Source organism: Natrix helvetica, assembly GCF_964273705.1.
Source record: "Natrix helvetica genome assembly, chromosome: 3".
Taxonomy (NCBI): Eukaryota; Metazoa; Chordata; class Lepidosauria; order Squamata; family Natricidae; genus Natrix; species Natrix helvetica.
The window spans coordinates 76731940-76744645 of NC_138549.1; the positions used below are offsets into that span (position 1 = coordinate 76731940).

General features: G+C 34.9%; 1 protein-coding gene across 2 annotated transcripts in view; it reads left to right on the forward strand.

The window, feature by feature from the left end:
- NEK7 (NIMA related kinase 7) overlaps nucleotides 1-12706 on the forward strand; it is an 80847-nt gene that overhangs the window by 27024 nt on the left and 41117 nt on the right. For both annotated transcript variants that reach the window (XM_081946407.1, XM_081946408.1), the window contains exons 4-5: nucleotides 2352-2414; nucleotides 4380-4490. In XM_081946407.1, coding sequence (XP_081802533.1) covers nucleotides 2352-2414; nucleotides 4380-4490 — 174 coding nt within the window. The remainder of the gene's footprint in view (nucleotides 1-2351; nucleotides 2415-4379; nucleotides 4491-12706) is intronic.

A 12706-nucleotide genomic window follows, 5' to 3' on the forward strand; every position in this document is an offset into this window, starting at 1 on the left:
TTAAGAATGAAATATGTACACATAATATTCCTGATTTTGTAACAGTTAGAAAATGAAATAAAATATACACTTGTTAAGAATAGAAGAAATTGGAATGGAGTCAGAAGGAGAGAACAGTTGGAATAATAGTGTCCTTGATTTTTTATGGCTCAGGAGGAATCTATGATGGAATATAATCTGGATTCCTAGAAAGGAGAGGGTGTACTCCAGAGGAAGAAGAGGGAATTCTTTAGATAGGTTTGTGTGACACAAAGAGGTAACCCTCCCTAATAGTTCCAAGAATATGCTTCCTGGAGATAATAGTCTGCTTTAATTTGGCAAGATTCTATTTATAGATGTGGAATAATAAACAAATCTGCTTGGAAGTGTTACTATGTGTCTTTCTTGATTGTTGATGGAACCTGACAAGAATCTTTGTCAAGAAAAATTACGATGTAAGGAGAACACTAAATGTGTCATTGCTATTTTTAAAAAGAACTTAAGGATCCTTATATCAGTAAATGTTCTGCGCAATTTTATAATTTATTCATACGCTAAAATAGTAAAATGAATTAGATGGTCCTGTGCAGAAACTAATTATGAAGATGTTTGGCTTTCTAGACTCTTGATTAAAGCAATAGGGAGAGAAAAGGAAATATTTGGATTTTTTAAAGAAAAGCTACAGGGTCTTTTTTGTTTGTTCTATCAAATGAAAAAAATATTATGAATATTTCCTAATTTTTAAAAATACTATATGAGATAATTAAGATGAGAAGGAAGTTGGTCTATATTTGGAATTTTCACACTAAATCAAATTAACAAGGGAAAGGTTACAAAGGTTCTTCTTAATATTGTATAGTTATATTTTAGGAAAGAAGTAGAAAATAATAGAATCAGAAATTAAAATTGATTATGAAGTGCTTCATGTGGTAAAATGAGCATTTTAAGCTTTGTTTTAACCCACCTCTGTCAATTAGTGCTCCCTATATTTCTTAAAAATATGTTTCTTTGTTTTAATGTGGTGTTGTTTACTGATGTTTTAACATTACATTTTTGTCTGCTTGCTTTTCCTAAAATAGGAAAAATGAAACAATATCATTTTTAAATAAATTCATTTATAACAAAAATTAAAAATACTCAAAGTAAATTCAAACAGGTTTATAATTATTATCTTAGGAAAGAGTGATTTTTAATGTTTAAAGTGAACATACTTTTATGAACAAACCAATGTAGTTAATTAAGTGAAGTTACAATAATGCTGAAAACGAGTTGCATATTTTGCATTTCCTCCCATTTCTAGGTTTTTTCCTGGTTGCTTTACATTTATATAAAGAAAATACATTTCTAATGATTACCATGAAAGTTAGTTTTAGACCAGGGGTGGATAAATTACCCTCAGAGCTGCTTAATATCATAATTGGCAGCATAATTTCTGTGATTTTGGATAAAAACACGTAAAAAAGCAGTATAAGCACTAGGTACCCTTAATGTAGTTTAAAAACAAACCTTAGAAGTAGAAAAATTATGACTCCATACAGATGTACCAAAATTGACTTTTTACAAGTGTTTAGTGTCTCTTGTTTTGCCTAAAGTCTGTACACATTATCATGTGTATAGTATCTCTTGCTTTGCCCAAAGTCTGTAGATGCCACCACTGCCTTTGACCCTTATTTACAGGGGCCACCAAGTAAGGCCTTGGAGTCAATCTTTAAAAAATTCCTTACATGAAATAGGATAATTGAAAACCAGCTGCAGAATTATGTCACCATTTTATAATCCCAAATGCTTTTAGAACACGAATGTGACATTTCATAATTTGTACCTGACAGTGTTTCTGAAATGTCAGGCAACTGAGATATGCTCATTTTCTGAATTAAAATTCAAGGCACTTCCCTTAATGATTTTGGAAAGTTTACACTGACGGTATATAGAACTTCTTGTGATATAATGTAATGTGAGTTTCTGAACATCTCTCATGAATGGGAAGAGATCATAGAGCACTGACTCCAGGATTTTCCTTTTAAGAACACGTGTTTTTGCTGCATCACTGTGGTTGAATGATCCATTCATTCAGAAATGCTGGGCAGAATTATTCACCCCTCCTGCTGTGAAGGAGGCAGAGCTGGAACAGCAATTCATGCTGAGGTGCTGCAAAGATTTGTGCTGTCTCACGAATTTGTATCTTGGGCTTTCATGAGGCTTTAATTTAATTTGTGTAATGTATATCTCATGGCTCACTATTTGAGAATTTGTTCTTATTGGAATGGGTTGCTCTTATCTTGCATATTTCAGTTAAAGTAAAAGCATTGAACACATTATTTCTTGTAAATGTATTACCACTTAGTAATTTTCCCCTTTATTTTCTTTAAAAGATATTTGATTTAATGGATGCAAAGGCACGTGCTGACTGTATTAAGGAAATTGATCTTCTTAAGGTAATTTTGTCTTTCTTTTCTGGAATGAATATATTCTGGCATTATAATTTTGATAATAAGAATATAGGTAATTTTGTGCATGTTGTTACGTATGAGTAGCAAGCTATTTTAGCTTAGAGCTTCACTGAATAGTCAATAGGTCAGTTTGAATTAAAAGTTTATGTCAGATTCATATTAATCTGTGGAATTTGAAGCAGACTAAAACTGGCCTAGTGACTTTTTTCCTGGGGAAAGGAGAATGAATCAAATGAATGAAAAAGCACCAAAGGCCTTCCAGCTACTTAAAACTCTGACTAAACAGGTCTTTATCCAATAATAAATCCATAATGATCCAACCTTTAATTCAAAGATCTTATATGAATTTTTGTTATTTTTCTCTATAGACTAATTTGGCTATACATAGCAGAGAATATTTGTATATATTGTATTACTCTTGATTCAATTACTTTATTTTTTGTTGTCAAACCTTGCAGAGTAATAGGTTTCCATTTTGCTTTATTTTTAAAATGTTTTTAAAATCTGCCTAATAGCAGATAGTGTTTGCCGGAGGGAAATATATTTTGCTTGTTTTAAAAATCTTTATTGTAACATATGATTTTAAAAATTAGATATGTAACCTATGTTTTAGTTATTATATTTGCAACTTTTATTCATGCAGATAGCCCTTAACCTATGTCTGGTCATTTACTGACCATGCAAGTTACGACATACTTCCCCCGGGCTACTCATGGCTCATTGAAATTTTGGTGGCTAGGTCACTTCCCCAAGGTCACATGATCACATTTTGGATACTCAGCAATTGACCACATTCATGACTATTTGCAGCGTTCCATGGTCATGTGTTCACAATTCACAATCCTTTCTTTCTTTTTTGCCAAAAACTGGCATTTACTTCAGTTTTTAACCAAAAATACCAATTTTCAGACAATGAATGTGTGTTTAACAACCCACCACAAAAAAGATTGTAAAATCAGCGTGACTTATATCCATAATTCTGGGATAAATTATAGTCATAAGTCTGTCTGTATAGGTGTACATTAACCTGTTCATAATTTTATCTTTTCCAAAGTTTATTCTGCAGCGTGCTTGAGATGATGCATCAAACCTTTGCATTGGAAAAGCTAACATCTTTAGGTTTTAAATTATTTTATGTATTGTTTTACTTATAATGCTAACATTGAAAACAACAGCATTTGCTAGAATTCGTATTGGAATTGGCCATTTTTTAAAAAAAATGCTAACATTCGGCATTGGCAAAGGGTAGATCCTTGCACAGAACAGGTTTCAGCATAGAGAAAACCTATTTCCTAATTGTCACTAAAAAGTTATTTGTATTCTATTGTATAGGCAAATCTTGAATCCTAGTGACTACATGAATACAGACCCTGCGGGTTTCTTAAGGCTTTCAAAAGTGCTTTGCCATTGCCTTCTTCCTAGATCTAAGAGAAAATGAATGGGCCAAACTCATGAAGTGGCTTCGTGCTTAAAGCAAGACTAAAACTCACTCTCCTGGTTTCCAGCCCAGTACCTTTAACCACTATGTTAAGCTGGCTCTATAAATAAAACCTAACATTTAATTATAATTGTATTACTTTTTAAAACAAAATGCAGTTTATATATTATAATAAATACTATACATATAATTAAAATTTAAACAGAAAATATATTTAATTTTATAATAAAAGAGGATAAGATCCTGAAAACGTGAGTTTGGTTTACTTTGGCTCCCTTAACAAGGATTGCACTGACTTGTAAATTGGGGTTCTTCAAGTGTTTTGTTCTTTTTAAATCTGGTGAGTATGGAAAGAATGAATATGAGAGTAATGTTTTAATTATAAAATCGGAAAAGTTCTTTTCCGACTAGGGGAGTTTTAAATGGCAGAGCATATATGTTATCATTTTTACTACTGGCTTATTGTATTTGTGAATAGTAGTCTGTAGACTGAAATATGTTTGTCTTCTTAGCAACTGAACCACCCCAATGTAATCAAATATTATGCATCATTTATTGAAGATAATGAACTAAACATTGTGCTGGAATTAGCCGATGCTGGAGACCTTTCTAGGATGATCAAGGTACAATTTTTTTCTTGTTAGGAAGAGTTACACATAATGATAAGGAGTAAATTTCATTCAGTCTAAAAAATAAAAATAATAGCTAATGTTGTATTCCATATAACAGGTATATGTACACCTTCTCTAGTGAATTTAGACTTTTAGAATATAACCAGCTTCCAAACATTATATCTTAATGTCAAATAAATTATACAAGAAAATATAAATAAGGGAAAAACATAAATATTCCCCAAATTGGACACATTAATAGTATAATTGGATTCCCGTTCCCTTCAGTTTTTACCCAGAATTCAATTATAAAAGCTAATTAGAACATGAACATGTGATAAATAAGAATGGTTCCACCAGACATATTTGTATTTGGGAAAAGTTGTGTCCTAGGAATAACACATGTTGCCTCCCAAAAGACATGTAGATACTTTCCAGCAGTCAATCTCCAGTTTATTATTTGGAAGGTGTTGCTTACAAAAATTCTATAAGATTCTCTTTCTATTGTTTGGAAGTGGGGAAAAGATGAATTAGGAATCAGTATGGCAATTGATAGAGGTTTTTAAAGTTATTTTTGGATTCTCTAAAGCAGAACTGGAATCAATACTTAGGCAAGCAGCCCATTGTGATCTCTTCTTTCTTCACCTTTCTTATCCCCTCAATGTCTATGGAGATTCTTAGCCATCCAGGCCATGGTTGTACCAAAGAGGCAACTGGACTTTCTGGTTTTTCTTTGAAGACATTTCACTTTTCATCCAAGAAGAATGGATGAGTCTGCAAAGAAATCAGAACTGAAGAAGCTTTTGGATGAGAAGTGAAACGTCATCAAAGAAAAACCAGAAAGTCCAGTTGCCTCTTGCTTTTTAAAAAATGAAGTCTAAAATTCATTTTTCCAATTTGTATATTTAAGTTTCTGCCTGCATGGTCTTCTGTGATGTGTGTGTGTGTGTGTGTGTGTGTGTGTGTATGTATGTATGTATGTATGTATGTATGTATATATATATATATATATATATATATATATATATATATATATATATATATATATATATATATATATATATATATATATATATATACACATACATACATACATACATACATACATACATACATACATACATACATACATACACACACATCACAGAAGACCATGCAGGCAGAAACTTCTTCTTTGATGAGCCGAAGGACAGAAAGAGGGAGTAGTGACCTTCCTCCCATATTTAGGCATACCAGGGGTTGTAACACAAATACATACCTATCTCCCTGGCTCAACTGATAAGGAGGCGAGCCTGTGGCTTAGTGGCTAAGATTCCTGCCTAAGATATAATACAGCCCAGGTTCAAATCCCAGTAAGGGTATGGCTAGCTGATGAGAGCTAATTAGCTCGAAATAGATCTATACTAGTCTCCCTTTATTTATTTATCAGTACAAATACAACACATACATACATACATACATACATACATACATACATACATACATATATCTATATATATATATTTTACAACTATACAATTTCTTTATTTCATTTCATCCTATTTTTCTTCTACCACAATAGCATTGTTCTTCAGAGTACATTGGTTAACAATGAAATACAGTGTCTCGTGTTTGTTGAAGTACAATTTTATTTCGCTACTATACTTTGTAAATAGAAATTTATTTTGTATGTTCTTGGAAGAGAATACAATACATTTATTTATTTTTAGTCTGAATAATGTTTCTTGTCAAAATGATAGTTTTAAGTTAAGCTAATTAATAATAGGATGCAGATGGATAATGTTTTGGTAAATTAACCAAACTGAATGCATTCGCTTAAGTTATACTGTATGTTTTTCTCTTTTAAATAAATATGTTATGCATATTAATATAATCTGTCTACCTGTTTTTAATTTTGGCCTTTTTATTTGGCAAAAACAAGATACTAAATAGTTGCCTTGCTTTTAATTACCTTGTTTTAATATTATTCTTTTATTTGGATTCCGGTGAAATAGTTAATAGTTTCTTTTGTAAAATTATAAACTAAAAATAATTTGATATAGTTTTACACATTTACAGAATTACATATTACAGGAATTTTCCATAATATTCCACAATAGGGATTTCCAATTTTTAGACAGTATCAGAATTGGAATGCTGATTTACTTATAGTACGGTTACCTCTTAGATAGTTCTTCAGTGAAGACAGTAATGTAATCATGTCCTTGTGTAAATCACAAGTTTGAATCTATGGTTAGTAAATTTACCAGTTAATGTTACAGTACTCAATTCTATTAATCCCCCCCCCACTATTTTAATTCAGGTTTTGTTCATGGTCAGATTTGATTCCACCCCCCCCCCCCCAAAAAAAAATCTGTTCCATGGTATTTTCAGTTGCCTCGTAACATACACATCATGTTTTATGTAGTGAATTCAGATTTCCATTTGAAGTTAATGACAGCTTATCTGGCTATGTTTAAATATGCATAAGGTGTCATGGTATAGTAACATTTTCCTAGTTCTTGTACTATGAATGTATGTTAGAAATATAGGAGGGAGGGAGGGAGGGAGGGAAGTGCAGTAAATGCATTTCCAGCTATTTTTAGTTGACAATTCGAGGAGAAAGGATATATAACACAATAGAAAAACAATAATGCCACTAAATGTACGTTGCTTATTATGTGAATAGAGAGAATCAATAATTAAACTCAAGATGCAGTAATTAAACTCAAGGTATTAATGGGCTTCTGTCCCTACTTTCATTAGATTCTTTTGGTGTATATTTAGCATGGAATTGTTGCTATCCAGGAGCACTGCACATTCTTTGAAAACAGTTGGAGGCCCTGCTGACTGCAGGCATCACACCTCTTGGCTATTCATTAAAGAGTCCAATCTCTGTTAGGCTGCTGGGCAGATCTGAAAAAAAAGGTACTGTTTTAAGACTTGCCTGAACCGTAATGAGTGGATTTCTTAAATCAGTGCCATCTTTTTTTCAGGCTTTCATTTTTTTAAAAATGATCAGCTGGAAAGTGCTATGCTTCCTTAAGATCAGAAAGTTCCTTTAAAAATAGACATAGGAACAAAGTGCTTTAAAAACATTGTAATAAATATTTATTATGTAATGCATATGTCTATTTTACTAACTCTATTAACATCAATAAGCTTATATAATTTGCACGATAGTTTCCAAGAAAATCTTCTAAGTTATAACTGTATGGCTTAAAAAAAAAAAGAAACTTTGCACTTGGCTACCTAAGGGAGAATAAGCAAATAAAATATTTGGGAGGGAAAATCCATTAAGCAAACAAAACTTAGAAACAGTCTATATTAGAGGAAAAGGAGAAAAGTGTAGAAATCAGGCTATTCAGGTATGTCTTCCTATTGGTTTTTAAATATTCACAGCCCTCATATACGAAGCATCTTATCTTAATGAGCAAAACAGAATATGCTTGTGACTGTATGCTATTATTATACTATTGAATAGGGATATGAAAAATGTATAAAAGAGATGTCTTGCAAGGTGCATTATATGAATGAAACATTTTTTTTGAAGTATTAAAACAAAGCACATGGCTGCTTTGGATGTTGTACCCTGGTTTTCTTTGTATGTGTGCGCATGCATAATACCAGGGAAAATGTTGGTGGTACGCACCAGTATACAAATAGAGCATTCAGACAATAGCTTTTGTGACAGAGATAGAGTAATAACGTAAGATATATTTTTTTCTGGTGCATCTCTGGATTTTTATGTTTGTCACTTAATTAACCAGTACAATATAGTAACATAGGTATCAATGGTGCAAAGGATTTGTATCCAGTCTCATATTCTAGTTGTAAAATATCAATGAAATGTGGATTTACTATGGCAGTTCTCCTTCTTAAGAGCATAATGGCCTAAAAAGATGGATCCAGTGGGGGGATTCAGCCAATTCGCACCTATTTGGGAGAACAGGTTGTTAGCTTTCTAAGCAGTTTGGAGAACCGGTTGTTGGAAGAAATCTCCTTTTGTTTTTTCCACTTTACAGGGCTAATCCTGCAAGGAAGGCAGGAAGGAAACATTCTGGTGTTGTTTTCTAGCCTAATCTTTATTGCCCTTCTTACAGAAACTGCCTCTCCGGTTAACCCTCATTGCATTGTAATAGCTAAGTCAAAGCGCCTATCGATGTGAGTGATGTTGAATTGGCCACGCCCACCCAGTCACATGACTACCTAGCCATGCTTACCCAGCTGGTCATTAGGGCAGAGAACGGTTGTTAATTATTTGAATCCCACCACTCGATGAATCCTTGATGGATCCTGAGTATGAGAAAACTTTGAAAGTTCCCTGTCCACATACTTGACTTTCCCAACAGAGTTCTGATTTCATTATGACAACCATGTGACAGCCGTGGCCAGGGGGGCGTTCCACCAGGTTCGCCTGGTGTGCCAATTGCATCCCCTATTACACCGGAGCGCCCTTCGCACAGTCAGTCATGTGCTTGTGACGTCCCGGCTAGACTACTGCAACACTCTCTACATGGGGCTCCCCTTGAGATGCACCCGAAGGCTGCAGCTGGTTCAGAATGCGGCCGCGCGGGCAATTTCGGGAGTCTTTGGCTACTCCCATGTAACACCTCTCCTGCGCGGGCTACACTGGCTGCCTGTGGCTTTTCGGGTGCGTTTCAAGGTGTTGACCATCATTTTCAAGGCGCTCCATGGCACAGGACCTAGTTATTTGCGGGATCATATCCTGCCCCACACATCCCTTCGGCCTATCCGCTCACACAGAGAGGGACTCCTCCGGGTGCCATCCACTAGGCTGTGCCAGCGGGCGACGCCTAGGGGAAGAGCCTTCTCTGTGATGGGCCCGACCCTCTGGAATGACCTTCCCCCTGACATTAGAATGACTACTGATCTCCGCTCCTTCCGTCAGAAACTCAAAACCCACCTGTTCCAGCTAGCCGGCCTGGCCTAATTCCAGCTTTCCCACCTCAGTTTTGGTTTTTAAATTTTATGATTGGTTTTATGGGTTAGTTTTAATTTTTATAAATTGTACAGGGGTTATTTAATTTAATTTTAACGATGTATAGTATTGTTTGGATGGGTTTTTTAAATTTATACCTGTACACCGCCCCGAGTCCATCCGGGGAGAGGGGGCGGTCTAGAAATCTAATTAATAAATAAATTAATAAATGGAATTCAGAAATGACTCAGAGCAATATATATGATCAGTTTGATGCAATTACTGTCACTAAATAGAATTCATTTGGCTTTTTTATGTAGCAAGAGGTTTGGGTGTGTGGTGATGTAAAAGGTACTCCTCAAAGTACTACCATTTGTTCAGCAACGTTTGCCTTTCCAATGGCATTGAAAAAAAGTGACTTATGACCAGTCCTTGCGTTATGACCATTGCAACATTCCTCTCAGTTACATGATCAAATTTGGGTGCTTGGCAACTGCCATGTGTTTACAACTGTTGCAGTATCCTGGGGCCATGTAATCACCATTTGCGGCCTTCCATCCAGTTTTTGATAAGCAAAGTTAATGGGGAAAACTGAATTCGCTTAATGACCGCATGTTTTACTTAACAATTATAGTGATTTGCTTAACCACCATGGCAAAAAGGTGATGACATAGGGCTTGATCTATTGAACAACAGAAATTCTGTCCCCAGTTGTGGTCATAAGTCGAGGAATACCTTTAGTAAGATAATACTCAGAATACAGATGTGGGAAAACTCCAGCCAATTGTGAGGAAACATAGCTTAAGAGCTTACCTTATTTCTGTGTCAATACAAAGAAGAAATATTTTTCCAGTGCTATTGCATTGGCACAGCCCAGTCCAGTAAACTGTCTTGAGTGTTTAAGGGGTTCCTTTAATTTGATCCCATGGGTTATTTTAGAGAACCTCCAATGCTCACTGTGAATATTTGCAAAACACCTTCAGAGTAAAATTACTCATACCCATCACAATAATAGGATAAAAAAGTAATTCTTTTCTTTCTTTACAGTGAAGTCTAGGTAAACTTTAATCCTTGAAAAGCCTGAGTAGATTTGAGGCTGTAAGAGAAACCAGAAAGAGTAGGCATATATTTGAATTACCTTTTTGTGTAAATCCATCTTGATATCTGAACGATTTTACTGATGTGAGAGTGATGTGAGAGTGAAAGGTACTGCTGCTATAGCTATATTGTGGCTCCCACTGTCAAACTAAAACCAGCTCCCTTTCCTTCCTCTTCTAATACATATTGCTCTTTGGCAGCATTTCCAGATAATTGTTAAAAAAAAAGAAGAAGAAAAATGAAAAAGAAAACCTTATTAGAATCTGTAACCTTATTGCACAAATAAAATAATTTATTTAATACAATACAATACAATACAATACAATACAATAGCAGAGTTGGAAGGGACCTTGGAGGTCTTCTAGTCCAACCCCCTGCCCAGGCAGGAAACCCTATACCGTTTCAGACAAATGGCTATCCAACATCTTTTTAAAGACTTCCAGTGTTGGGGCATTCACAACTTCTGGAGGCAAGCTGTTCCACTGATTAATTGTTCTAACTGTCAGGAAATTTCTCCTCAGTTCTAAGTTGCTTCTCTCTTTGATTAGTTTCCACCCATTGCTTCTTGTTCTATCCTCAGGTGCCTTGGAGAATAGTTTGACTCCCTCTTCAAACTATTTAAACAATTCAACTTGGAAAGCAGCTTTATCTAGCACCAAACTAAAGTAAGGCATATTTCACTTTGAAGTGATTGCCATAAATCACTTAAATGCCTTAGAGTTTGGAAACACCTGGAGGAGAAATTCTAAAGCCAGCCTCGACACCTGACCTACTTGATATTTCATTGGAGATACTTCCAGTACATGGGAAATTTATAAAGAGAGTTTCTGGACAGGTGTAGGTTGTACCTATTGTATTTTGTACCTTTCATACCTTGCATACCAATTTCTGATGCACTAAAAGGAAATTGCATCATCATCTAGTTTTAATACAATGTAGAGAAAAATGTTTCAGTTGGTGGTAAGTTATGACAGATATCACAATAGCTCAAAATACACCGCTAGAGCTTCTGAGAATCTGGCAAAATAGGAGGAAGACAGAGGGGCTGAAAGTGGGAATTGTCTCAAATAAGTAACCCCTTCCCTATTTGTGGCACCATAGGCCACCATATCTTCCTCTGCCTACTCTGATTCCTGCTGTTCCAACTCTCAGTCCCTGCCTCAATGTTGTCTACTAGGGTTACAGAAGGAAATTACATTCCTTTCAATTCCTATACACATAGTCCTTGACTTAACAACAGTTCATTTAGTCAACATTCAAAATTACAAGAGCATTGAACAAATGATTATGACTGTTTTTTACACTTATGACCATTGTAGCACCCCCATGGTCAGGTGAAAGAAATTCAGATGCTTGTCAACTGACTCATATTTATGATGGTTGCAGTGTCCCTGGAGTCATGTATGAGCTTTGTGACCTTCTGAGAAGCAAAGTCAATGGAGAACCCAGATTCACTTAACAACCACGTCACTAACTTAACAACTGCAGTCTTTTACCTAACAACTATGGCAAGAAAGGTCGTAAAATGGGGAAAAAATCACATAACAACTGTCTTGCTTAGCAACATAAATTTTGAGCTCAATTGTGAGTGCAAGCTGAAGACTACTATAAACTCACACATCCTTAACTTTACATTCTCCTCTGCATCCGGAAACAATTCCACAATACTCCTCAAATCACAATTTATACAAGCCCCACACCCCTCCAGATTCACTCTCTGATCTTCTTTTTAAAATAATATTTCTTGTACTGCATGAAGTAGCTATAAAACGAGATCACAAGTCCTCAAGATGGTGATGATTTTCCTAAGGAAGATAAAAATAACTCCTTGAATTGTTTGCTTGTGTATTTGTTGCTAAAAGCTCTGAAGCTATCTCTAATTATTGTTTGATGTTGATTTTTGTGTCTTTATTAGGCCAGCTTTTGGGGTTTTGTTTTGTTTTAAATAGCCATTCTTTCAAAGAGATTAGTGGGCACATCAGATAATACACCATTTCTGTTTACTTGAATGCCAGTTCTTAACTTACATGCTAAAAGGAATATTTGCCAACCTGTTTGTCTGCTCTTAATATAATGATCTTCCTGTTTTGTTCAGAATGACGACAGCGGTGCTGCGATTTCCAGTTTCACTCATTTGGTGGCATTTGTGCAGTGTTTCAAAGAACACACAAAAAAAGGAGGGGCTCATGAATCAATACTTCTCTCATTA